The following is a 26,572-nucleotide window of genomic DNA, read 5'->3' as shown; positions in this document are numbered from 1 at the left end:
CCACCGAGGTGGCATATTTCTCTCTCCTGCCCTTTCCCCCGGGGTGAGATGTGGTGGGGTGGCCGTGGGGTGCCCTGGAAGCCCCCGGAGCCGCCTGTGCTCCTGCCCTGCAGTATCGCACCTCGGTGGCCTTTGGGACACGGGTGGCAGCCCCCTGCGCCCCTCGCTCCTCACCTGCAGCCCTGTTATCCCCAGCCCACGAGAGCCCCGGGGTGCAAAGAGGGAGGAACAGGGTATTTCAGATCACAGCCCCCAGAAACGTCGCTCGCTGGGGGGTTTTGCCAGGACAAAGCTGAGCTGGGCACACGCAGTGCTGGGCACGGGTCCTTCCCAGGGCTAGAAAGCCGGGCGTTCCGTATTTTCGATGTTAAAGCAGCAGAGAGGAGATGCTCCTGGCCGGGGGCTCTTGCTGGAGACTCCCGTGGGTGTACGGCTGGCAACAGGCATCACCCCCTGCGCTCCCCACACCGTCCCTCCGGGCTTGCACGGCCAGGACCAGGGCAGAGCCCCCGGGTGAGTGCTGGGGGGTGCGTGTGCCAGCTCCCGTGAGGGGCAGGGTGCCCAACGCACCCCCTCCCCACCGCCTCCCCTGCTTTCCACACAAATAACTCCCACGGAAAGTGAAATCTCCAAACCCCGCTGACGCATCGCTGCAGCGGTGGCACTGGAGCCTCATCCTCACAGAGGGCTCCGGCTGTCGCCATCCGATATTTCACCATAGCGTGACACGCTGCTCGCGTTGTGATTCCTGCAGCACCAGCAGGGCAGCCCGTGCTGCCTCGGAGCCCGGGTTCGGCGTTACTGAACGACACCCGTGCCGGGCTGTGCTGGGGGAGCGGCACAGGGGACAGGCAGGTGCCCGCTCAGTGCTGAGCCTCTGTGGTGCCTCCGGGTGCTCGGGGGGAGCAGTAAAGGGTTAAAAGCAAATAAATGCTGACAACGCTCTGCTTTGCCTCGCAGAAAGCCCTGGAGACCTGTGCTGTGTCCCCTGTGCTGGCACTGCCAGGCTGGAGCTGGTGTCCAACGGGGCTGTGCTGGGGAGGAGGCATCAAGCCTGGCACTGAGGTCTTTTTGGGGGGCTGGCGGGGCGTTGGGGTGGCACAGCTGGACGTGTGTGATGCCCCGGGCAGGGAATCACTGCAGGGGCCGGGCAGAGCCACGGGGAAACTTCTCTCAGAGCTGGTGCTGGCGGAGGATGGAGTGCGGGTACGCAGCTGGGCAAGGCGGTACCCCAAAGCGGGTGGCACCTCGTGGGCAACGCTCAGCCTCGCCTCCTGCCCCGTTGGTAGCGCGAGGTGAAGGGTCCATGTCTGCCGGCGATGGGGCTGCTGTGGGGATGCCAGGGTGGGCTGGGAAGTGGAGGGTGAGCGAGCGCCGGCTGTTTTCTCCGCCTGAACCCCTGCGTTCCCACGGCTCGGCGCTGGAGCGAGAGCCTGTGAACGGAGTCTGGCCTCTGGCACCGAAACTGCTCCGGGGGCTCTGGCAGGAAGACGCACGTCTCCCTCTCCCCTGGGCTTTCCCTCGTGCTCCCGCTGTGCTGCCGAGCAGGGCGGCTTCACTGGGGCAGGGGCAGGCATCAGGGCTCCCGAGCCCGGGTTTGTGCTGGGCTGGAGGGGCAGAGCCAATCGCTCCAGCATGGTCTTGAGCAGCTACACGCAGCGGGTGCCAGGCCAGACCTGCCACCCCCCCCACCCTGTGACCTGCACCCCGTGTCACCCCTTACCCGCACTGCGCTGCAGGAGAGGGACGAGGGGGACACGCTGCCATGCTCTTCCTCCCGGCTTGGTGCTGGAAGCCCTGTCGCCTGCTCTGCCCGGTGCCTTTGGCTCGGATGAGGGTCGGGGCCAAGTCCCCAGCACCCCCCACCCTCTCCATCACCCCTTGCTCCAGCGTGACTTGCCTGGCAGGCGCAGGGCAGGCGTCACCGGCCTCGGTCACCGCACGCCGTGGGGCCGGCAGCTCCAGCGATGCTCGGAGCCGGGGCAGGACAAGCCCGTGTCTCGCCCAGGTGCAGGAGCCGTCGGCAGTGGGATGTGCCGCAGATGGTGCCAGGCTGCTCCAAACCCCCCGTGTTTTGCTGCTGTTTAAATGCTTCCAGGGATTTCCCACCAGGGACCGGTGCCGGGCGATGGTGCCGGGGCTGCTCAGCCAGCCCGGCCGCGGCTCGCCGGGGACAGCAGCGGGCTCGGCTGCCAGCGCAGCGTGGGACTGACCGCGGGCAGATGCGGGTGGCAGGAGGGGCAGCGGCTGCTGGGGAGGGAAAAGGGGAAAATCCTCCATCCGAGGAGAAAACCTGCGGGCAGGTGACGTCAGGGCGGGAGGAGGGAGGGGGCAGGGCAGGAGCGCGGTGGGACCAGAGGGACTGTGGGGCAGCTGCCTCCGTCCTGGTCCTGGCGTGTCACCTCCGGGCAGGGTGGCCTTTGCAAACGATGTGGTCAAAGAGCAGCGGGGAGGCGACGGAGTAGCTCATAAGCCAGGCAAAACGCAACCCCAAATATCCTTGTTGCCTTGGGGCGGCTCTCCGGGGAGCTCCCACCAGGTCTTTGCTATAGCATCCGTGGTGGCACACGTGTTGGCACGTGCCCGTGGCCTCGGCTCCTCCTGAGGTCACCCCGTTGTGTGTGTGTGTCCACATGCAAGCACCCGTTCTGGGGCAGAGCACCCAAAGCCAACCAGTCCCGAGGGTGACCCCGGGGAGGCCAGCGGAGCCGCCCCAGCGATGGCTGTGGCCATGGTGGCACTTTGGTGGTGAAATGCGCTGCACTGCTACGAGTTGTCTTTGTTTTCCTCTTGATCCGTATCCTTCTCAGCGCCTGAAAGCCAACCCACCAGCAGCTCAGGAGGAGCCCAGCCAAGGACCCCGCCGCCCATCCGTGTGCGCACCGCCGTCCCCTAAGCTGGTGCTCCTGCAGAGCCACTGCCAGTTGGGAGCAAGTGGGGAGAGGCGAGCGAAGGAAGCACAACCCCGCTGTCCTCTCAGATGCTCGTCTGCAGGTCACCATTGAGCAGGGTCCTTTGGGTTTCCGTGGTCTCGTTGAGCCTGGATTTGTCCTGCTTGCTGTCGCTTCGGTCCGCCTCGTCCATGCCGCTCACCTTCACCAGGCAGAGGACGTTCTGAAAGCTCTTCTTGAAGTTGTCGGACAAGAAGGCGTAAAGGATGGGGTTGGCACAGCTGTTGGCGTAACTGAGGACCACCACGAAGTCGAACATGCCCTTGAGGACAGGCGTGGGCACGATCAGGACGGAGACTGAGGAGACGTTGAAGATGTAGAAGGGGAGCCAGCAGAAGATGAAGACAGCGACCACGATGGAGACCATCCTGGTGACTTTCTTCTCGGACTTTTTCCTCTTGGAGGAGCCCACTCTGATGCCCGAGGACTTGACTTTGATAATGATGAACAAGTAGCAAAGGCAGATAATGGTGAGGGGCACCAGGAAGCCCAGGATGAAGGCGTAGATGATGAAGCCCGTGTACCAGGCGCCCGACTCTCCCGGCCAGATGATGGTGCAGCTGCTCCTGCCGTGATTATGCTGCACACCAGCATAGATCATGATGGGCATGATCACCAACAGGGAGATGCCCCAAACGGCCACATTGATCATTTTGGCTGTCCTGGGTCGCCTCCACTTGGCTGATTTAATGGGATGGACGACAGCCAGGTACCGGTCAACGCTCATAACCGTCAAGCAGAAGATACTGGTGAACTGGTTGATCCCATCCACCGTCATGACAATTCTGCAGATGGCTTTGCCAAAGGGCCAGTGTACCAGGGCGACCTGCATGGCCAGGAAGGGCAGGCCGAGCATGAACAGCTCATCTGCGATGGCCAGGTTGAGGATGTAGATGTTGGTGATGGTCTTCATCTTGGCATAACGAAGGATGACGTATATCACCAGCGTGTTGCCGCAGAGCCCGATGATGCAGACCACAAAGTAGATGAAGGTGAGGATGGCGTTGCTGGTCAGGTCAAAGTGCTGGCCTGTGGCATTCTGCGACGCGTTGGTGGGCGCCTCCACAGAGAAGTTGTCAAAGGGGGAAGCCGGGGAGAACCAGAACGCGGTGGCATTGGGCAGCTCGTATTCCAGCTCCATGGCTCTGCTGGTCCCTGGGCACTGCTGGTTCAGAGGAGCCGAGATGTCATCTTCCCTTCCTCTGGGGATGGAGGAGAAGATTCTGGAAATCAGAGAACACATAGAAGCGAAGGGATTACTGGGGTGGATGTGCCCATCCTGCTGCCAAGCTCCGTGGGAGAGATGCTCCCTGGAGGGGCTCTCCCCAAGCCGCCTCCCCCGTGTCCCCTCCGGAGCCCGTGCGGTGCTGCGCAGCCTGCCCTGGACACCCCGCAGCTCCGGAGTCCGTGTGACTCCCAAAACACAACCGGTGAGTCCGCGGTGGGTGCCACCGACGCCGGGGGAGAACCGTTCCCCTTGCCCCTTCCATCCCCGCCGCGACCCGACCCGGGACGGGCACCCCGAGCGCGCACGGCTCCCGCGATCGCGGAGCTCGGGGCGGGGGAGCAGCCGCCCCCGGGTCCCACCCCGCCGGCCAGGGGCACCCGGGCGGTGCTGCCCCGAGGGTGGCCCCGCCGCTCACCTGCTCGGGCAGCGGGGAGGCGCCGGCACCGCCCGCTGCTCCGCTCCGCACCGATCCGCTCCGCTCCGCACCGATCCGCACAGCTCGGCTCCGCACCGACCCGCAACGCACCGATCCGCACCGCTCGGCTCCGCACAGATCCGCACCGATCCGCTCGGCTCCGCGCACCCACCGTTCCCGGCGCGGCTCCGACGCCGGACCCAGCGCACCGGCTGCGCCCCGCCCCGTGCGGGGCGGCTCTGCGGGGCCGGGGCGGGGACGGTGCTGCCCACCCTGCCCGTGCTGCCTGCTCTGCCCTGCTCTGCTCTGCCCACCCTGCCCGTGCTGCCCACCCTGCCCGTGCTGCCTGCCCTGCCCTGCTCTGCCCACGCTGCCCTCCCCGCCTGTGCTGCCCTGCCACGCGCCCCTCGGCTCCTTCCTCTTCCTCGCACGACCTTGGCCTCGCTGCCTGGCTCCTGCTACAGAAGCAACATTTTGGTCCCAGTGATGGTGCAAAGGGCTCAGCTCCTCCTGATGCCCCCCGGACCATCGGGGGGGAGGGATGGGGCAGGGCGATGGCAGCGTGATGGCCACGCTGTGACCCCAGCTGGAGACCCCAAGAGGTGTCTGAGAGTCCCAAAGTCTCCCGGGAAGCTGGGAGTACCTTGGCCCTGGGATTTTGCAGCTTGCCACCAAAGGCAAGGCAGGTCCTCGCTGGCTCAGCAGAGCCTGGGGGAGGTGGGAAGGTGACGCAGTGATTGCCCACAGCTTTGGGGTCTCTGGGGACTTGCACAACACGGGTGGCTACTGCCACAGCCTCTCCCTCTGTAGTTACCCAGTAACGATGACTGGAGGAGGAAGACCGAAAAAGAGAGGTTTGGGGGAGATAGATAACCTCTGCTCTGGTTTGTTTGAGATCTTGAAAGCAATTAAATAATAGCTATTCCTCTCCTCCCCCCTTCCACCACTTATCAAAGAGACAATAGCACGCAGGAAATTAGGAGTGACTTGGAACAAAGAGCCCGGAGCGAGGCTGCTGATTGCGGCAAGAGGGGCTGGGAGTCCTCGTTTACACTTGGCCATGCACTTCCCAAGGTGGATGTGGAGACACGGGGTCCTGGAGCACGAGCGAGATTCATGATCAGCCTCATAAATCTTTAGGAGGCTGGAGAAAGCTGCTCCTGGAATAAGTGGTGTGGAAATTAATACCCCAGTAAAAGTATGTGAGGAGGGAGGATGGGGAAGGAGGAGGTTTGGCTGATGCAGATGTGGGATCGGGTCTCTGTGGGGTGCTGCCCGCTGGGGCTGGGGTGTCCCGTTGCGTGTCACCTCTGATCTTCATTAAAAAAAACCCTAAAACTAATGAAACAGTGGGACGGTGTGTATTAAGGGGCTGATCCGAGCTGATATCCATCCCGTGAGGAGAGCCGCAGTGCTGGCTGAATTGGGAAGCTGTGCTTGAGCCTTTTGAAGATATTTTTAATTCTGCTTAGATTTAGGGTTGCATTATAGCCTGGTGTAGGGTCTGGTCTGTACCTCTGGGTGGTCCCTGCTTTGCAGAGACATTGTCTTCCCCAGGCAGCTGGTTTGGTGCTGGCAGATAAACTCCTCTTTGTCCTTTAGCCTGGGAAGCATCCCCTCTGCTGAAAAGCGATTTACTGGCAGGGCTGGATAGAGGAGAAACGCACGGCCTCTTCCCACACGGCTTCGAGGGCCGATACAGCCCCTGGGAGAGGGGCATGGGGATTACGTGACCACAGAGCAGTTTTTTAAGTCCTTCCAAGTTTCCTGCCAGCCAGTCCCAGCTGTTCCGCAAGGTTCCCTGTGGAAAACTGCGCTTTCGACCCCTGTCCTGGAAAGGAGTGTTGTAAGGAGCTGGGGCTCGGGCTGCCAACGGAGGGGTAGGGTGAGCCGGCCTTTCTCCCCGATACGTGGAGATCAGCAGATCTCCGGTAGTTTGTGGGAACGAGGGAGGCTGTGTTGGACTGGTGGGGCTCTCCGATGGGGAACTGGAGGAACTGGGAGGCAGCTGCCGTTCCCCAGCAGGCAGGAGGGGACGGGTTTGCTCCCACTCCTCCTGCGTGCCGCTCGCCTGCAGCCGCCCCGTGCGAGAGATGGGGGTGCATGGGACCAGTCACCCACTTTCAGGTCCCAAGCGGGTGCCAGGGGGTCCCTGCGCATGCCCTGCCTGTCTCAGCCCTGTCCGTTGCTCTCCTCAGGACCACCCCTGCCCACAGCCCTTCTGCTGGTCTCTCCCATTACCTCTGTTAATGACTGTTGTAAAAATGCCAGGTCGTCGCTCTGGACCCTGTTTGTGCTGGGGGACAAAGCTCCCTCTCATCTCAGCCTGTTCCTCCCCATCACGCCGCCCTTGGAGGGACCCTGCTGTCCCCACGGCCGTAGGGCCAGCGCAGACAGAAATGACTGTGGTGTTTCCTCTCTTGTGGGTGCGTTGGGTGGCACTGCCCTTTCCCTGCCCATTTCCAGCCTGACAGCCACGAGTGGCTTTGGTGGCTCTGCTGATGCCCGGCTGGAGGCTGCTGGCTCAATTACAGGCATGCCTGGGCTGGGGGAGGCTTTGCTTTCTGCTAATTAGCCAGACAAACAGGCCTGGCCCATCTCCCCGCGCTCCCCAAGGCAGGGCAGAGCCAGCCTGGATGCTGCTGGACGACGTGATCTAATCGGGCAGCAGCGTCTGCGGCGGTGATGGATGGGGAGCGAGAGGCGCCGGCGCCTTCACCTGCGCCCAGGGCGGGCGGTGGCATCCCGGCAGCACCGGGACCCCGCGGGATGCAGGTTCCTCGGCAGGTCCCCTGCACCCTCCACATGCAGCTTCTTCCATCCCTGCAGACCTCCCTGCTCCTTCGTCCCTCTCCCCCCTCTCCCATTCTCACCCCGCTGTTATTTGCCTCTGTAATTAGTTTATTGATCTCCACCGAGGGTGCCAGGGCTGGGCTGCAGCGAAAGCTGCTGCACATGTTCCCCGTGAATCACGTCGCTAAAGCCCTGATGCTAACGAGCCTTTGGCAACCGAAATCTCTGCTCCTGCCCGTGCCTCTCCCCGCTGCGCCTGGCTTGTTGGAGTCGTGCGCATTAAATGGGGACTTAACAGCACTCAGCGTTTGGCAGCCAGGCTTCCTGCACCAGCTCGAGATGTCGGGGGTGGTTACAGCACGCGCCGACCCGCTGGTACTCGCGTCCCCTCCTGCTCTCGGCAGCCGCGGGTCGCAGCTCGGTGCCAGCGGGACTCTGCGCTCGCCCAGCATCGCACCGCGTCCGTTGTGTCTCTCACGGCGAGCCTGAAGCCGGCGCAGAAGCATAAAGCTGTCACTTTGTGCCCTGTGACTAATAGGTGCCATTAGCTCATGGGATGGAGGTGGCGTGCCCTGGTCCTGCCTGGCGCTGCCTGCGGTGCTGTGCTGCTCCTGTGCCCCATCCCCGGGACGTCTCTGGGTGTCCTCGTTCCCTCGGCTTGGCAGCTGCCTTGGTGCGGGTCCAGGCTGGCTCCGTCCGTGCCCCAGCTCAGCACAGATGGGTTTGTGTTGGGAAAGAGCCCGGCCACGAGCCCAGCCTGGGCACAGGGGACACAGAGGGACCCCAGCGAGAGGCACGTTTGGGGCACCTCCAACCCAGCCTCAGCCCGCGGCGCCCAGGGCCATCGCTGTGCTGGGAATGTGTCTCTTGGCACCTTCTGCCTGTCACAGCTACCCCGGGCACCGCTGAGGAGTTTTATTGCAACAGAATGAGGGGATTTGGGTCCTGGCGGAGCTGGGGCTGCGGTGCTGCCCCTTGCAGCGTCTCACGCACCTTAATGAGAGATCCTGCACAAGAGTCTGTGCCCCTTTTGTTGTTTGAAAATGCATTTTAGGGTCTCCAAGTATGGTTGTAACTGCTGGTGTCATCCTTCCTGGCGCTGGTACAGGCAGGGGCCACGCCAGAGCTGCCAGCCCTCCCTGGTGCTGCCCGTGCCTGCCTGCACTGGGGTGCAGCAGGAGGGGGACGGATTGGACCCTGTCCCCGTCCCTCGCCGGGGCTGAGCTGCAGAGGACGGGCAGGACCAGGCAGGGTTGGTGCGGGGGCAGCCCTGTTACCCTGGGGAGGGTGACGTGGAGGTGTCCCCGCACGCAGAAGTGACACCAGGGAAGCAGGAGCGTGAGCTGATTTTGCTGATGCTTCGCTGCCATCACGACTGTCCCCATTGCCCGGGGCTGCCCACGCGTCCCCAGGCAGGGACATCCCTGCCAGCCGCCCCCAGACCAGGGCAGGCTCCCGTGTCCCTGTGTCCCCACGGCCAGCCCTGCTGGCTCACCAGCTGTCCCCAGCGCCTCCGTCACAGCTGGCCAGGAAACCCGGGGGCAGCGGGGGCAGATCCGTTTGCTCTGTCCCCGTGTCCCTCCCAGCTGGCATCTCGCGCTGCATCTGCCTTCTTACGGGAGCTAATGAAGGATGCAGGCAATTAGAGGGCATTGATTAAATCCTAAATCAAGGAGGTTTCAAATGGCCTTGACCTTTCCCAGCTGTGGCAGGGGAGGCTGATCAAAGGCTGTTAGAAGATAAACGCTCTGATACAGAAGGGATGTGTCACCCAAGAGCTGGCTGTGTCCTTCTGCCACCCCCGGCACCTTCTGGCGTGACAAAGCGTGAGGGAGCAGCGAGCCCCCAGGCTGGCCGGGCTCCCCCTGCCCCGGGGCCATCGCTGTGAGCCCCAATCCCTGCTGCCAGGGGAGGAATCGCTGCTGGAGCTTCGTCTGTGCCAGCCTACACGGGGCTGCGGGCCTGGCCGTGTGCCCCGTGATGGTGCTTCGAGGGGACGTCAGCGGGTGGGAGAGGACATGGCGGTGCCTGATGCACCATCTGAAGGCCGTGCCGGGACAGATGCCAGCGGTGATGGGTAGGGGGTTGTTTCCAGCAGGCTGCCATGTGCTGATCATTAAGGTGCTGATCATTAAGGTGCAGCCTCCCGTTGTTAATGAGCACGACTGATTGCGCAGCACGGGCACAGCTCATCACACCAGTGGCGGGGCCGTGCTCAGGAGCTGCTGGGTGGCAGGAAGGAACGCTCTCAGGGCACCCCAGCCCGAGGACCACGAGCTGCCTTCACGCAGCCCTGCCCAGGGGTCACCCTGCAGCGGGGGGGGCTGCGCCGTGCCCGGGGCTGGCAGTGCCAGAGCACCCCCCCTCCCCCTTGCCGCGCCCGCCCGCGCCGCCCGCCCGCCTCGCTCTCCCACCGCCTCGCCCGCCCGAAACGCAGAGACGCGGGCGGCCCGCCCCCGCCGCGCTCCCATTGGCTGTCGCCGCCGTGGTGGGCGGGGCGGCGGTAACGACACGTGTGCCGGCACCCGGAAGTGGCGGCGGGGCCGCGGCGGGAGCGTTGGGCGGTGAGTGGGGACCGGGCCCGCTGGGGCTCCGGGGGCGAGCGGGGCTGGGGAGGGGGGACCAAGGGGCTCTGGGCCCGGGGTGAGTGGGGACGGGGACCGTGAGGGTCTGGGGGACGGGGCACAGGGGGACCGTGAGGCTCTGGGGTCCGGGGGTGAGCGGGGACGGGGCCTGAGGGGACCGGAGGCTCTGAGGCTGAGCGGGGACGGGGCCAGGGGGCTCCGGCTCCGGGTGGTGCAGCAGCTTGGCGGCTGTAGGGCCCGGAGGTGCAGGGCACCGGCGCCAGGGCCGGGCTGCCCGCGGTAGGGTTTGGGGGGGGGCCCGGTGGGGCGTTGGGATCCCGCTGTTGCGGCCCGGAGGGGGGACTCGGGGTGCTGGGGGGTGCGGGCTGCAGGGGGGGGGTCTGCCTCTCCCTAGGGCCGGGCAGCTCGGGGGGGTGGTGTCTGACCCAGGCAGCCACCCCCAGGGTTTGGCAGCGACCCTGGGGCAAGGCCGGGGGTCTGAGGGGGCTTTCGAGGGGGGAAGAAGGCGATAGCGTGCGTATTTCTTGTATATTTGTATATAAATGTATAAATACATGTGTATTTCTTATATATTTGTATATAAATACATGGGTATTTATATGTATTTATATGTCTGTATTTGAGCACATACGTGTATTTCCTTAGTGCTTCTCCCTGGGCTGCTCCCCAGTGCATGGAGCACTCGGATAACCCTCCCCTGGTCCTCGGCCGCCCCTCAGGCACAGCCCTGGGCCGTGGTTTGGTGCCCTGTCCCAGGACTCCTTCCCCTTTTTGCTTGGTCCTGGGGCACCTCGAGCCGGGTGCTGCGAGGGCATTCGCGTTCAGCACGAGTGAGATTGGTTTTTTGGCACAAATAAGTGCCACCAAGAAGTGGGACGTGATGCCCGTGCCTGGGAACCGCCTGGGGACGTGGGACGAAGTGTCCCCTCGCTCAGCGGGGTTTGAGCTCTGCCCTGGTGCCAGCTCGGGGGGCTGAGCCCACTGTCAGCGTGGGGTTGTGCACTGGGTGGGATGTGGTGCATCCTGTCCCTCCTGCTCCCCTGAGCTCGGATTAAATTGCGAAGCAACTTAGGAGAGACCCTTAGAGAGGTGTTGCAGGGCGGGTGGTTACACTCGCTCTGTCCCCTTTGGTGAGGAGGGCTTTGGGGTGCTCCCCTGTTAACCAGGGGGGGATTTGGGGGTTATTCTCTGTCTTTAAACACCGGGCGCTTCTCCTCGTCTCTCCTAGGTCAGCATGATCCCGGGGCACGGGCCGGTGATCCAGTCGGTGCTGGGAACCTTCCTCACGTGGGGGCTGACGGCGGCTGGCTCGGCGCTGGTGTTCGTGTTCTCCAGTGGGCAGGTGGGTGCTGGGATCACGTCCTCTGTCCCAGGAGGTGAGGGGGGTCCGGGGCAGAGGGCTGCGCTCTGCTCGTGGATGGGTTTGGCTGCCTGGTCCCAAGTGTGAGGGACTTGACATTGGCCCTGGGAGGTCCTGGGGCAGGTGGAGGAAAAATCCAGCTCATTTCTCTGCTGTTTGTCAACACAGAAGAGGAGAAGGAAATCAAATTCCTGACCATGGGCTGTGGTATGTGCCGTAGCACAGCTCATGGCGTTCGGGACACGGGGCAGAGCCGCAGGCAGGGCTCTGTGTTTGGAACAGCAGGTTCTCCTCCTCTAACCTGGTTTTGCTGCCACGTCTCCAGTGCAGGATTCGGGTCAGCCTGTGCTCAGAACAAGCCAAGTGCTTATTGTTAAGTCATCTTGTATTCCAAAATTAGAGGCCCCCCTTGCTGTTGTGTTTGAAATTGCCCGGGTGAATTTATTATTTATGCCTCTCTCTTGTGATGATTTATTCAGGAGTTTGCTGTAAAGTGAGGTTCCCTTTGCAGCAGCACTTTAGTCTTCTTCCTGGGGGAGGGTGATGTGCTAAAGAAGGAAAAACTGCCCTGGGAGTGAAGCGGGCAGGGTCCGTGCTGGGTTCCTGGAGGACTGATGGCTTTGTTTGTGGCCACAGATTGTTAAAGGAATAAAAATCTTCAAGGGGGGGATGCAGGGCAGCGGGCACAGGTGGGCAGGAGAGGCCGAGTTACCTTTCCCCATCCCCAGAGCGTTTTGGTGTGGGCACTGGGTAGGCTGAGCCCAGTCGGTGGGTGGAGGAGTGGGCTCCTGCGGGAGGATTGGGTTGCAGAAATGGGGAGAAAAAAGTTATCTTAATGCAACTAGCTTCCCCCTTCGCGTGGTTTGTGGCGTGGTTGCACTCTGCTGCTTCTGCTGGGAGTAAATGGTGTGTTTTCTGGTTTTTTTTTTTGTTTGCAGAGGCGGATCCTAGATGGGAGCTTAGGCTTCGCCGCGGGGGTAAGTACAGCATCCTCCTCCTCCTTGTCTCTGCCTGTGTTCTCCTGCCACCACCTCTGCAGCCCTGCCACGCTTCGTTGGGTTGCCCACTTGTGTTAGTGTCTCTTGGATAATTGTCTGAGGTGCAGGTGGGGCAGGGAAGGGCACGGAGCGGCGCTGGTCACGTCTTGTCATGTCTCGGTGCCTCTTCAGTGAGGGTGGAGGTGGCACAAGGGGGGGTCATGAGGATGTCGAGCTGCCCATGCTGGGTTTGGCTCATGAGTTAAACTCTTCTCCCTTCCTTGGGCTTCTGAATCGTTCCTCCCAGAGTGCTGGTGTGATGAAGATGGGCAGGAGAGCCCGTGTCCTGGAGGCTAAAACGTGTAGCTTGCTTTGTGCATCTCTCTCCTGCAGAACATGGGTGCTTTAAGCCCTTGGGAGAAGGGGCAATAAAGACACTGCAGCTCTACATCAAGGGTGCCCACTAAATGTGGGGCTTATTGCATCCTTCTTGAAGGAAGACATGAAACTGTGTGGCTCGAAATTGTGTTGGGGCTTGTGAATGTAGACGTCCTGCTGCCCAGCTGCTGGGGTGATGGGGAGCAGGTGGAGGCTCATTCAGGCTTGTTAAATCATGTTTGTTTTCCTTCAGGTGCTGGAGTGTGCCTGAGAGCCTGGGGGATGTGCTCGAGGTGGAAGGTGCATCTTCCCAGGGCGGGTGTGCTGGGGCACAGGGTTCTGCCAGGTCCTGGCTGTGCAGGTGGCACCTGAAGCGTGGGTGATGCTGCCAGGTTTGGGATGAACCACAAGCCCGGGTGATCTATCCTGCAGTGTGCAGCGAGGCTGCGCGTGGAGTGGGGCTCCTTCCTCCCCGTGCACCCTCCGATGCCGCTGATCAAGGTGACATTTGCCTGTCTGCAGCTCTGGAGATCACAGGTCGTCTGCTCTTCCCAGAGCCTGGGGCAAACCCAGCTGCACCGAGCAAGAGCCTGCCGGGGCGGGTGACATGAAACGCTGCAGAGCTGGGTTTGCTCCCTAGCAAGCTTCCCTGGAACGTGCCTGCGACCTGCTAATGATGTGAATAATTCACCCCGTCTGTTGTAGCGGGTTCTCGGGCCATCATTTATACATGAAGCGCTTGCGTTGGGAATCGCTTGTTCTGGAGCTTTCCTCTGTGGTTTGATTTCTGAGGTGTTTTTCTCTGGAAGACAAACCCTGTCCCTGCAAAGCCAAGTCGCAGCCACTTCTGTGGCGTTGGGGAGATGCTGCTGGGGACAGCGTGGGCTGGGCTGTCCCCTCGCCGTGGCACTGCTGTGTCCCGAAGCAGCCGGTGTGGCCATCCTGCAGCTGGGGAGGTACCGGGGCACGGTGGGGTGGCCGAGGGCTGGTGTTTATGGGCCACATGAACCACCCACGATCTGCAGTTTGTTTCTAGGTGATGGTTATAGGCCTGAGCTGCTGCAGCTGGTGCGGGTTGGGGTGAGCTGCCTGTGTCACCCAGGGTCACCGCAGCCCTGCCCTGGTGCTGCGTGGCCAGGACTGGCTGTTTTGGAGGCAGATGCCAGAGATCCACAGGTGATTGTGCCATGTTTGCTTCTAGGGCTGCTGGGCTCACTGGGAGCAGGTCCTCGCTCGGTGCTTGAGTGTTTGGGGAGCAGCAACGTGGCAAAAGCACCAGAGGTTGGAACTTTTCTCTTCCTGTTGGCTCCAGATGTGCCCGTAGCTCTTTGCTGACGAGGGGCTGGTGTATCCCCCTGCGAGGGCTGCGCTCAGTCTTGCACCTTGACTCTGTGCTTGGTGGCTTTGCAAAGAGTCCACGGAGAAGCTGGAGGAGAAACCACCTCCTGACCCAGCCCTTCGGCAGGAGGGACCGGGGCTGCCCCGCAGCTCCCTGTGCGTGGGTGGGAAGTGGGACAGTGGAGATGGGACGTGATGCTGGGGCTAAGCAGGCTGCAAGGCTGAGGCTGGCTGCATCCAGGGTGGGAGCAGTGGAGAGGGAACCCAGGTGGGCTGTGAAGGGCTCCTGGCTGGTGGGGGCGAGGGGCTGTTCCTGCCTCAGTCAGGCTTGTGCTGTAAAACAGTGTCGGGGGAACCTCGGGAGCAGGTGGAGGGGGAAAAGCAGAGTGTGTGGAGCAGCTGGTTTTGAAACCTCTTTGTACTGTTTTCTCTCTCTCCCTCCCTGTAAGAAGTGTTTCTTCAGCTCTGATCATGGACTACTTCTCTTGCTCTGAGGGATTCCTGTTTAAAACACCATCTCTGATGCAGATTTCTTGCAGATACGTACGGGCTGTTTCTGAGCACCGGGGTAGGGAAAGGCAGAACTGAACTTCCTCGTTATCTCTGCTCTGAAATCTGGGCTGCTGGGTTTAATTAAACTTCCCTTGTGCTCTGTCAGAGCCAGCAAACCTCCTCTTTGTATGCTTTGAGGCAGGTATTGATTCGAACCTTGCTGGTTTAGTGCTTAGCTCGGGATCCCTGATCCATGCATGCATGGTGCTGGTGAGACGGGGTGTAAGGGATGGGTCTGTCTCTTGGGAACCATTTGCCTGCGTGTTTTCTGGGAGCTTGCAAAGCAAAATAAAGCCAGGATTCATTAAAAGCTTCTCTGCCACTGCTGAGCCAGGAGGAGACCATGTCTGATGGCCCAAGTGTCACCTCGGGTGAAGGGGACCCATGCGGCTGGTCGCTGTGGTGTGGCAGAGCTCGGCTTCTTCTAGCCTGATATCGGAGCGTTTAGTTTCTCTCTGCCTCAGTCCCCTTTCTGGAAATCACAGATAATAGAGGGTTTTGTATGCAGAAGCCTCCGAGGTGATGTGTTTCCATGGAGACGAGGCTTTGCGTGCTTGGGCATCTGATGCAGAATTCTGGCTTTTCTCTAAAATCTTGATATTCTTAAATAAGACTATTTTTTTTTTTTCAGATGTTCTCTGTTATCTCGGTGTTATCCTGGAGCTGCTCTGCTCTCAGACATCATCAATGCTTGCAGTCCTCCTTCCCTGCAGCCTCACATGGCTGTTCCTCTTGCTGGGTCACAGTTTGATTTCTTCTGCTGTCCCAGGTGAAGCAGCAAACGGTGAAGACACACTCTTTAAACTGCACCAGGTGCAGAATGTTCCCTTTCAGTGCTGCTTAAAGCAGCATCAGTAATTTACATGGGGCTGCTGAGGCCCGTTCTCTTTGTTGGAGCCTTAATGAAGTCAAACTAAAACATTTTGGCAGGGAAGGTGTCCTGCCAGGCTCTCACCTTCCACGTTTCATTCCTGTCCTGCCAAGGGGATCTCCTTCCCTCGTAAGCAGCTTTGGTTTGCTGATTTGCACGCAGTTTACGTGGCTGTTTCCCTTGAAGCTGCTGTTCTCGTCTCGATGAGCGTGCCGAGACGCTGCCGCTCGCAGCGGACGAGATGAGGGCTTTAATTTGAACGCAGCGGTGTGATACCAGACGGGGGGTGTAGGGACTCTCCCCCTGGGGTCCAGCAGGACCAGCTGCAGCTGGGGCCGAGGATCATTGTCCTGTTTATTCTGTATTTGCAGAACAAAAGCTCCTGTGCGGCTCTGACCCTGTGTGCTGGCTCTGCGGGCCGGGTGGGGAGCAGTGTTGGCACCCCAAGATTTGGGAGGGCACCTGCATTGAGTCCCTGCGTGGAAGGAGATGCTGGTGCCTGGGGATCAGCGATGGAGACCCGTCAAGCCCTGGGAGAGGTGTTGGGGCACAGTGTGGTTATAAATCCTCCTGCCTGGTGTGTTTTGAGGGTTTCCCATCAGCGTGAGGACACAGACCTGGGTTCTGTGGCACAAGGCAGTTGGGTTTTGAGCCTGGGTTTTTTTGTCTCTGGTTATGCTGATGTATCCCAGGGAAGGGTTTGGGCTCCCCATGACCCAGGGATGCTTTAGCTACAGAGCTCCCTTCTGCGTGCTTTCTCCTCCTCCCATCACCTGCCGCTTGCTTTCCCAAGAGCTGGTGGATTTATGGCGTTTTTTTGCATCTTGGCTCTGGAGCATGAAGTCTCTTTGTGAAAATGTCCAAATCCAGCTTGGCAGGAGGCGCGTGTCCCCGTGCCAGCGAGCCGGCGAGGGGAAGGCTTTGGGCAGGAGATCAGACCCTCTGCCCAAGTGGCTTCGTGTTTTGTTGATCTGAGGAGAGCCCAGGCAGGATTCTTCTCTTTTATTCCTGCCTTTGACACCAGCTTGCTCAGTGATGGTGGGGTTTGGGTTTCTGTCCCTGGCTGGATAATTATAAAGATTTGTAATCAAGTATGATTTTTTTTGTTGTTGTTGCTTAAATCAGCTCACTGACAGAAATCCTCTCCCTTTTGTTAGTTCATGAGCACCATCTGATGAGGGATGCTGCTGAACCAGCACGGGTAGGAGCTGGTGGGCAGGAGCTAGCACCCGTGAGCAGGACCTCTGCTAAACCCACACCCCAGCTCAGAGATGGGCTGAGGGCACATTGTCACTTCTGGCTGCTGCAGGGCAGTGACTTCCAGCTCCCCCACCAAGTGGGGCCAAGGGGTTTCTCCACATAAAAAGGTGTAGGAATAAATCGCTTTTCCTTCCCAAGGAAGTGCAGCGGGTTGGTGCAGCCCTGGGGTTTGCTCCTTGAGGAGCTGGTGAGGCCGGGGTGGCTTAAAGCTCTGTCATCACCTTCCCCCAGAGCTGTGTACAGCAGAGCCTGTGGGAGCTTCGGTGGTGACGGGATCTGGAGGCTGAGCAGTGTCAGGCCTCTGTTTTCTGTGGGGAAATGATATCTTCACATGAGATGACAATGTCACTCTGCAGAGCCTTTCCCTGTTGCTTGTGTTGCCACGTTGGGGTGTGTGGTTGTTTTTTAAAGGAGGTGGCATTTGAAATATGAAGTTTGACAGCCGTGGTTAAGCCTGGCATGACAGCCTGCTTTCTTCTTACTCATAGCGAGCTGAGATTTACACAATCCCTCAGGGACTGGTGTCTACGGCAATAGGCATCTCATTCCTTCCTTAAAAGCGATTTAAAATGTAATAGTTTGTTATGTGCTTCTCTTCCTCGCCGTGAGCAGCATCTCTTCTGAGCACCCTGCACGTGGGACGTGGTGGGGTGCTCAGGGGGGTGCTGGATGGAGAGATGGGGTCACCTTTCCTCGCAGCACCCCTCCTGCTGCCACCTCCAGGCTTGCTGTGCTCGTTCCTGCTGGATCCTGATCCCACACCCCTTTCTTGGTTGAAAGCTCCTCTCTGAGTGCTTCCTTGCTCGCAGGCAGGGCTGGGAGAGAGCTTGGAGCATCGCCTTGTCCACCCTGAGGTGATGCAGACCCTGCCCACCATGGCAGGGCAGTGGGTGCCACCGCTTCTCCGCCCTTGCTGGTACAGAGCGGTGCCCAAAGCTGAACACATTTCCACGGTGATTTTTTTTTTTTAAGCCCATCTGTGCTTGTCTTGCTGACTTACCTCCTCCCAGGGTGTGATGGGACCGGTCCCCAGAGCTGGTCACAGCTGAGCTCCCACAGAGCTGGATGGCTGCGGGGCAAGAACCCAGGGCCAAGGCTGCTGCTGCTGAGGGCGTTGCGCTGGGCTGATGACTTTTTAATTAACCCAGCCCAGTACGTCACGCAGCAGAGGAGAGGAAGCGATAAGGTGATAAATGCACGGTAATATTATGGTCTTTAGTGTAGGCTTGTGAAATGGTGCCTCGCTCGGCTTTGTTCTACCCCGCGTACCACCCTGAGCGACGAGCGCTGGAGCCTGCCCTGCCCTGCTCTGAGCTGGGCTGGCTTGGGGATCCCCATAGGTCCCAAATTCTGTGTTTTTTTATGGTCTTTTGGGTAGTTGTTCCTTCTCCCTCCCTGCTAAGTAGCAAGCAAGGAAAAAAGCTCTCAGCTCCTTGAAGTGTTTATTTTCCCGGTGCAAACTGTGTTGGTGAAACAGCACTGGTCTGTGCTGGGAGCTGGCGCGTTGCTGTTCGGGATGGGAACTCGGTCTCCTCCCAGCCTGGGGGCTCTGGCTCGCATGCTGGGGCAGGGGCAGCCCGAGTGCTGGTCCGTGCAGGAGCAGAGGGGTTGCAAAGCCCTCGTGCTGCGGTTGCCTTGGTCTGGGGGAGCGAGGCAGGGACCCCGGCAGCTAAACCTCTGTGTCACGAAGCCGTGGCGTGCCCTCGGGTAGCTCGGAGGCGGCTCTTTGGCTCCAGGTGTTATTCAGGATTTATTCTTTTCCTGCCTGAGATCAAGGCTGTGTTTCCTTCCTCCTCTGCCCGCTCTGTGAAGAAGCCCAGAGCTGGGTGCGGGAAGGATTTGGGGCGCGGTGGCCGGTGGGGTCATGGACCTGTTGTGTTGCTGCAGAACACCTGAGGGGAGGGCGGTTTTCCTGCTCCCACGCTGCTGCCGTCCCTGTTTGAAGGGCTGTCGTGGCTGTGCTAATCCCACAGAAATCACCCTAACGAGCTCCTGTGGTTCATTTGCTGCCTTGGACTTTTGAGCAAGAGGACACAGCCTCAAGCTTGGCCAGGGGAGGGTCAGGTTGGCCATTAGGAAGCATTTCTTCTCAGCAAGGGTCATTAGCCATTGGAAGGGGCTGCCCAGGGAGGTGGTGGAGTCCCCATCTCTGGAGGTGTTTAAGAAAAGCCTGGCCATGGCACTTAGTGCCCTGGTCTAGTTGCCATGGTGGTGTCAGGGCAATGGTTGGACTCGATGATCCCAGAGGGCTCTTCCAACCTCATTGATTCTGTGATTCTGTGAAAGCACCCTTGGTGAAAATGGGGAAAACCCTCACTCCTCCATCCTTTGGGGGTTTGTTCTGTTGGGAAGCGGGTTTCGGTGGCTCTGCTGGGTTGCAACGGCCACGCAGCTGGGGCCGGGCACGGGGGTTGCCTTGGATGGAGGGATCCTCGCTGGATCCTCGCGGCATCGGTGCCCACGCAGCTCTCACCGCTCCCCTTCTCTCTCCCAGGTCATGCTGGCCGCGTCCTACTGGTCCCTCCTGGCCCCGGCTATCGACATGGCCGAGGAGTCCGGCAGCTTCGGAGCCTTCGCGTTCCTCCCGGTGGCCGTGGGCTTTGCCCTGGGAGCAGCGTTCGTGTACTTGGCCGACCTGCTCATCCCGGCGCTGGTAAGTCAGCTCCTGGGCTGGGGGCTTCTGCTCTTCCTTCTGCTCTGCCGGGGCAGAAGCTGGATACAGATTGGCTTCTGTCACAGATTTAATGAAACCGTGTTTTCTCCAAGACCCCGGGCAGCTCTGCCAGTGCTGAATGCAGCTTCAGGCTCTCTGTGCTCTTTTTTCCCTTCCTTCCTTATTTTTTTTCCTCCTGCTTTTGTTCTTTTTACTGGCAGCACTTTGCAAACAGTTCAGGTGTGACCTTCTGTTTCAGCCCAGGGGTTTAATTTGCAGAGCTGCCAACCCTCTTAAGCATTTCAAAATTGAATGAACCATCCTACCATCGAAGAGTATGATTAAAAAAAATAAATTAATCGGAAGCTGTTGGATTTTTACAGCTGAAACCACAAGAATGGCTTAGTCAGTAGAGACAGTTTCAAAAACTTCCAAAGAGCTTTTTAAGATTTTTTTATTTATTTTAATGGAAAGGGGGGGGATTATCTGTGGTGACGAGGGCGGCTGGTGCGCACGGTGACAAGGGCGATGGGCTTGCAGGGAGCAGCTCAATATATATATAAAAAATATACAATTATCTTGCTTTAAATCCAGTTCAGATACTAGTGGGAGAGGAGCTGTTGCCTCCTCTGGCTCGACACAGCTGCATGGGAGAGTGGGTGCCACCAAGCGCTTGTCCCACGGGACTTCTGGTAGCTGGTGCTGAGCTCGGAGGGGGTTTGCACCCCGGGGCTGATGTGGTTTGTGTCCCACAAACACGGCGTCCCTGTGCTGGACCCACCTCGTTAGAGTTTGTGCACATGCAGAATGCTGCTTGTCCTTCCCCAGGGTCAGGAGAGCTGGCGGTGGGTGGGGGCTCCTGCACTCCCTGTCCAGAGGCAGCGGTGATGGCTCCTGGGGCTGGGCAGAGACTCTGCACTGGGTAGGGGATGGGACTTTGGGGATGCTTTAGGAAGAGGATGGGGTACCCAGGGGCTTGGCGAAGTGGCGAGGGATGCTGTGGAAGGAGCACGGGTAGAGGTTAAAGCTGAATGTGTTGAAAAATCAGCGAGTGCCTGGTCAGCCCTGAGCCATCCCTGGGGCTGTGCTGGTGGGGGAATTTGGCTCAAGATGCATCTCCCTTCACTTGGAGCCCAGACGTCTCTCTCAGGAGCCAGTGCTGCTCAGACAAGGGTTAAGGCGTTGCACTTCGCTTCCAACAAGCCTTGCTTGCTAAATCAGTTAAAGTCTCAGGGCTGGGTTTTCCACCAGCCCTGAGGTTGGGCAGGGGAGGGATGCTGGTGAGACCATGGACCACCCTGTCCCCGGGAGGACAGGGTGAGGGATGTGGTTTTAGCAGGCTGCTCTCTGCTCTGCCTGGCACTCCTCCGTAGCTGGTTTGCTGGATAGCAACAGGTAGTAAAAGCTTTTAATGACTTGTTATCACCCCAGCCCTGCTCCCCGGGGAGGGAGCGAGGCTTCGCTCCTGCTGCAGCCCCTCTGGCAGCCGGGCAGCTCCAGTGGTACCCGGGTGTTTGCTCAGCGGCAGAGCTGGGGCGGGCGGGTTAAACCTCCCAGACCAACTGGTTAATGATGCTGAACAGCTGTAGTCATTAAATTCCTTACAAAAGACAGATCTAATCTATTACATCTTTATCTTTCACCATTTCCCCCATGTGAAGCCTTTAACGTGTTTGTTCACCCTTGAGCTGAGTTTATGGAGGAGGAGATGCTGGGCTGGTGGAGGACAGCAAAGCACAACGGGGTGTTCAGGCACGCTTTGGGAGCGAAACCGTTGCAGAAACAACCTCAGGAGTTTTAAAAAAGGGGCTCTCCCTTACTTTGGCAACCGTCTCCTTGCATGTTGTGTCCTTACCAGCTGGGCTGGGTGGCTGGGGAGGCGGTGGCAGAGCTGGGGCTGCAGCAGGACATTGCGGTAGTTTCTGGAATATCTTAAACCACTAACGAACGACCCGTCTGTTCTCTTCCCTCCTTGGCCCCTGTGATGCCCTGACAGGTTTCTCTCCTTCCTTTGCTCTAGTTTAACCTTATGGCTACTTGTTAAATAAGAACTTGGCTTTCAGATGGTGTTTGAGGAGGCTTCTGGATGGAGAGGGGCAGGAGATCGGGGGGCGTACGAGACGCTGTTGCCTTTACTGAAGAGGTTTGGGGCTGAGGGTCTTTGATGCCAAGACCCGAAGCCTTTGAGAGAGAGTTTACTTAAAAATACCACTCAGTGCAGTAGGTCCCTGATCGCTGAGTAGCTATTTTGGGTCTACTGTAACGCATAAGAACGCTGGAGTTAAGTATTATTATTCTCATCCTTCAAATCTGTCTTGCAGCTCTGCTGACTTGGCTGGGGTTTGTTCAGTGTGATGTTTTATTGGGTTTCTGTGATGGGTTTCTTGCTCTGGCCTCCCTCTTCCTGGAGGAATCCCACAAGGGTCCAGAGGACACATCCAGCCCTGACTCTGCTTTTCAGACAGTCCCTGGCTGCTTTTGCTCCTGAATTTTCACGTGCACGTGTGTTGCTTTTGTCTTTGAGCTGCTGGATCCCCCAAGCCCTGTCCTGGTGGTGCTGCAGGCTGTTGGGGTTCCAGGAGTGGGCTTTGGGTGGGATGCTGGGTCCGGGCGCAGCAGAGTACCCGTGAAGCTGTGGCTTCCAGGAGCTCCCTCGCTCCTGCCTTTTCCATATCGCTGCCCTTAAATGCTCCTCTGAGCAAGTGGGCATTCACAGCCGGGATGCTGGTGGCATCGGGAAGGTGGCATGGGCAGGGAAGAGGAGAAGGTGAGCTGGCCAGAGCAGGAGATCATAAACCCCTCGGGGGCTGCACGTTGGCTCGGCCGTACCTGCCCACGTGCGTACGTGCTTCTATTAACCACCTTCTCCTTTCCGCTCCCTGGCTGCATGACGTCCTCTCGGCTCCACGATCATTACGCTAAATAGGATAATGAGGCTTAATGAGCTTCATCTCCTCTACCTCCAGGCTTCATTTTGCTCAGAAACATCTGTCCGTGTACAGAAAGCAGCTCCATCACTCCCGTCGTGGTGGGTGCAGGTCTGCAGCTGGAGCCGAGCTTGGTCCAGCACCCAGATGGGTGCTGCGGCACGTGGGGGTCTGGGGCAGCCCTGGGGTCTCCCCTGGGAGAGCTGATGAGCCTTGAAGGTGGCTCTGGGGGAGGGAGAGGAGGGCAGATGTTGCAGGAGGACCAGGAGTTAATATATAATCCAGGGAGGGAGCTGATGGGCCATTACTCAGTTCTAACTAGGAGCCTGCCAATACTTCTGGTGTAAGAGATGATCAGGGATGGGAGGAGGGGGGGCCAGGGCTGTAATTCTGTCCTGGAAATACCATCTCAATTGGATTTTTAATTTTTTTTGTCAGCTAGATACAGGGTTTGTTGTTTATTTTTTTCTGAGTACAGAGTAAATCAATGAAGCCGCATGTGACGGGTGGACTGTTCCTTAGATTTAAAACAAATAGTAACTGAAATGCCTTTTAAAAGCCTTTTGCCTGGGTTGGTGTGTGCTGCAGGGAGGACCAGCGCGGCCAAAACCCCTGCCTGGGCTCTGGGGCTTGTGTTTTGTCCTCGTTTTGAAATATTTTTGGGCTGTGGAATGGTTTTCACGAGCAGGCTGAGGATCTTCACGTGGGATGGATGAGAGTGGAGTGGGTGCGTGTGTGTGGATGCTCGTAGTAGGAGGCTGGATCCCGTTAACTCTCTCCAAACATCACTGCGTTGTGCTCCTGCCCTCTTCTATTTTTGCAAATCAAGGCTTGCAAGTTGTTTGGAACGTGGCCTGGGACGGGGCGTTTTGCACAGGGAATTTTGGGCTATTTTTGGTGAGCACCCTTGGGAAGGATTTGGGAACTTGATAAACGTACCCAGGGGATTCTCTGCCATTTAGCAGTGATGGTGTGTGTGGTTTGACTGAGGATGTGCCTCGAGGATGTCTGTTTTGCTTTCTAAATCTGTGCAAGTCACGTATCGGGGGGAAAGCTGAGAATAGCACATGGATGGTGAAGCTGTGGGAGGGGGAGGAGAGACCAGCACGCCCGCTCCGGGCATAAACTGCAATTTAGCTGGATTAGACCCTGGGCAGCATCTTTTTTGGGGGGCACCAGGTAGGGATTCCTGGCGTGTGCTGGGTAACGAGGCAGGACAATCGTTAGTGCCCTTTGAGGATGCTGCTGGTCCTCCCAGCTCGGTGCTGGCAGCCTCCATGCTTCCACCCAGCGAAGATGGAAAGCTTTTAATACTGCTCTCCCTCCTGATTTGCATGGAGCTGGAGTTGATGGGTTAATTATTTCATGAGGCAGTAAAAATGTGCTGGGTCTTGTCGCTGGTGTTAATTTATAATCGGAATAAAGGTTCCTCTTATGTAATTTGCTAATTCCTCCGAGACGTGCCCGTCACAAGTTCCCATTCTTAATGTGCTTTTTCCTGTTCGTCTGTGCCTCCTAGAAAATTAATTAGCTGCACATCCTCGTTGTGATAGCAGGTAGAGGCTTTTTTTGATTCGAGCACTAACCAAGGGACATGCCTGTGTGTGGGGCATGTGTATTTGCTGGCTTATTAAATTTTTGAGCGTGGGACTGAAACACTGTCCAGAGCCACCCAGGGACCCAGGCACGGTGGCGTGGGTGGCACCTTGCTGAGCTCAGCCTGGCAGCTGCATGTCTTGGGCCACATAATCTTGGGGAAATGAGCCAATAAAGGGGTTCCAGTGAGGTGGTTTGGGGCTTTCAAAGTGACTCTGCCCTTTTCTGCGCACAGGCTGTGTTCGGTCTCTCCTGGTCCGTGCTGCCGGCAGCCCTGCCTGACGCCCACAAAGCCTTCCCGCACCTCGGCATCGCCCTCCTGGCCCTCTGGAGCCAGGCTTTGCACCCCTTGGCACATGAGCTTTGCACCAAATCCAGCCTGAATCAGTATTTGGCTTGTGTAGGGGCGAGGATGGACCAGAGGGACTTTGACAGGGGCTTGCGTGAGCCGCGGCTTGACTCGTGCGTCCCTCGTTTGCTCGGATTTCCTTTGCTTGGGGAAAATAAATAACAGCCTTTCTGTTTGTTTGTTTTTGTTTTGTGGGATTCTGGCCCTTTTCCACTGTCCCCGGAAGGATCCGGCTCCGACTGAGGAAGGGAAACCTGTTTTGGGAGCCTCGTCAGGGACCCGTAGCAAAGCCTTCTTTTGGGAAAGGTCCTTCCCCTTCCAGCTCTAAATAAATCGGAGTACTTGAGTGGGAGTGTTATTAACTTACCAAATAAACCCAACCTAACTCTTCCTCGAGGCCAGCTGTGGATCCCTGTGGGACTGATGCCTGGGACCAGCTCTCCCATGCCCTGTCCCAGGCAGGATTTCAGAGGTGGTCCCTGGTGCTGAGCACAAAGCCCACCCGTGGCATCCTCTGAAGGTCTCCTGTTAGTGTCCCACTTCTTGAGGCTGGCACCCAGAACCCCCTAAAGGTTTCTTTAAAATCTGTTTGCCCATATAATCTGCAGAAAGCCTGCCTGCCTCCCCCCCTCCCTGCCCGTGTGCAGGGGTTTTAGTGATTGAAATCCAGTTGTTGCTAGATGGGATGAAATTATTTGCAAAAACAGCGCGGAGTTGTAATTATCCTAATTTTTAGAAAAGCATTTCATTTTATTAATGGAGGTAAAGAGTTATTTACTTCCAGAGTGCAATTTGTCAGCTGCTCTTAATTATAATTCTCTGTCTTGTTATGCATTAAACATTTAAAAAAAAAAAAACCCATTACATTTAGCTCTAGCTTTTGGGCTTCAAAAAGCAGAGATGCTTTGAATCCGAGTTGGGGTTAAATTCCCCTCTCACCCTGGTCAGGTTTGTGGGGACAGTCTCCCCAGCAGCAGATGATGCTTGCAGCAGCGTGGCTCTGCGGGCTGGCAGCAGGGATGCATGGGGAGCGAGGGGGTGAAAAAAGCAGGGACTGAGAAAGCCTGGCTTAATTCTTCATTCAGTGAGCTTCAGTGCTGGATACACATTTCTCCACCGTTTCCTTCTCTGTTATGTACCTGTGCCTGTGATAAAGCACCTCTGTCCCCGCTGGTGACCTCGAGCGGGTGTTACTGATAAGGCTGGTAACGTAACACGGGGCTTTTCTCTCCTCCATGGCTCAGCCTTTGCTGGTTGAATTTCAATTAGTGTTTGGAGCCTGGCTCAGAATTGTGAAAAAGGATAAATTTTCCAAAAGGAAGAGCACGTTGGAATAGCAGATCTCCCCCGATGCCAGAAGAGTCTGGCTGGCACCACGGGGAGGGATGCATTCGGGCCCCGCACTTCAAGAAAGATGTTGAGGTGTTGGAGCGAGTCCAGAGGAGGGCGACCAAGGTGGTGAAGGGTCTGGAGGGTCTGACCTCTGAGGAACGGCTGAGGGAGCTGGGGGTGTTTAGCCTGGAGAAGAGGAGGCTCAGAGGTGACCTTAGTGCAGTCTACAGCTACCTGAAGGGAGGTTGTAGCGGGGTGGGAGTCGGCCTCTTCTCCCGGGCAACCAGCAATAGGACAAGAGGACACAGCCTCAAGCTTGGCCAGGGAAGGTCCAGGTTGGACATTAGGAAGCATTTCTTCTCAGCAAGGGTCATTAGCCATTGGAAGGGGCTGCCCAGGGAGGTGGTGGAGTCCCCATCTCTGGAGGGGTTTAAGAAAAGCCTGGCCATGGCACTTAGTGCCCTGGTCTAGTTGCCATGGTGGTGTCAGGGCAATGATTGGACTCGATGATCCCAGAGGGCTCTTCCAACCTCATTGATTCTGTGATTCTAAAAGCTGTCGGTGATGCTTGAGAAACTTCAAGCTCGCTCCCTTGCTGCAGTGATGCACCCTGCCTGCATCCAGGCGGGCTCGGGGAAGGAGTTGGGAGTCCCCTGCCTCCCTTTCCTGTGATTGTGGTGAAGAGCCAGCTGCCCCGGGATGGCATCGCCAGTAAGACTCGCTCCCGTAGCATCCATACTCTTCCTCTGAAGGAGGCCCTGTTTATCCGCGGGCGCACCGAGCGTTAGGGATGGTTCCTTGGCTGTTCTTTGATCTGAAAATCTGCCTTTGAATTTGCTCGTTGTATAACCCCAAATTAAAACCTCCACGGTGAAAAGTGAACCTGCCATTAAAATGACAGGGAAGCAGCGAGTGAGGTTGCAGTTGGTTGGGTGGTGAATGTCAGGGAGGGGAAGGCTGCTTTCACGGAGATCATGGCAAATATATCCGCACAGATCTGTAACTGC

At 58.3% G+C, this 26,572-nt stretch overlaps 3 protein-coding genes across 6 annotated transcripts in view; 1 reads left to right on the top strand and 2 right to left on the bottom strand.

Annotated features, from left to right (window-relative positions):
• RPL38 (ribosomal protein L38) overlaps positions 1–26,572 on the bottom strand; it is a 326,451-nt gene that overhangs the window by 127,404 nt on the left and 172,475 nt on the right. The window contains exon 1 of one of the 4 annotated variants that reach the window (XM_068413412.1): positions 173–183. The exons of the other annotated variants lie outside the window; for them this stretch is intronic. The gene's annotated coding sequence lies outside the window, so the exon portion shown is untranslated. Of the gene's footprint in view, positions 1–172; positions 184–26,572 lie in introns of those variants that run through there. 4 annotated transcript variants of the gene reach the window in all.
• SSTR2 (somatostatin receptor 2) lies at positions 2,977–4,092 on the bottom strand. Its single transcript, XM_068413440.1, has one exon. It carries the CDS (start codon positions 4,090–4,092, stop codon positions 2,977–2,979), a length of 1,116 nt encoding a protein of 371 aa, XP_068269541.1.
• Positions 9,921–26,572, top strand: part of SLC39A11 (solute carrier family 39 member 11) — a 71,140-nt gene continuing 54,488 nt past the window's right edge. Inside the window, exons 1-4 of the mRNA XM_068413414.1 lie at positions 9,921–9,951; positions 11,201–11,314; positions 12,271–12,309; positions 19,203–19,361. Coding sequence (XP_068269515.1) covers positions 11,207–11,314; positions 12,271–12,309; positions 19,203–19,361 — 306 coding nt within the window. The 5' untranslated portion in view covers positions 9,921–9,951; positions 11,201–11,206. The remainder of the gene's footprint in view (positions 9,952–11,200; positions 11,315–12,270; positions 12,310–19,202; positions 19,362–26,572) is intronic.

Source organism: Nyctibius grandis, chromosome 15 (genome assembly GCF_013368605.1).
Source record: "Nyctibius grandis isolate bNycGra1 chromosome 15, bNycGra1.pri, whole genome shotgun sequence".
NCBI lineage: Eukaryota > Metazoa > Chordata > Aves > Nyctibiiformes > Nyctibiidae > Nyctibius > Nyctibius grandis.
Note: the sequence above shows the minus strand (reverse complement) of the source record. Positions and strands in the feature narration are given on the sequence as shown.

Bases quoted from the DNA above. Each gene is read 5' to 3' on its own strand.
- SSTR2 (XM_068413440.1), bottom strand. From the start codon at position 4,092: ATGGAGCTGGAATACGAGCTGCCCAATGCCACCGCGTTCTGGTTCTCC.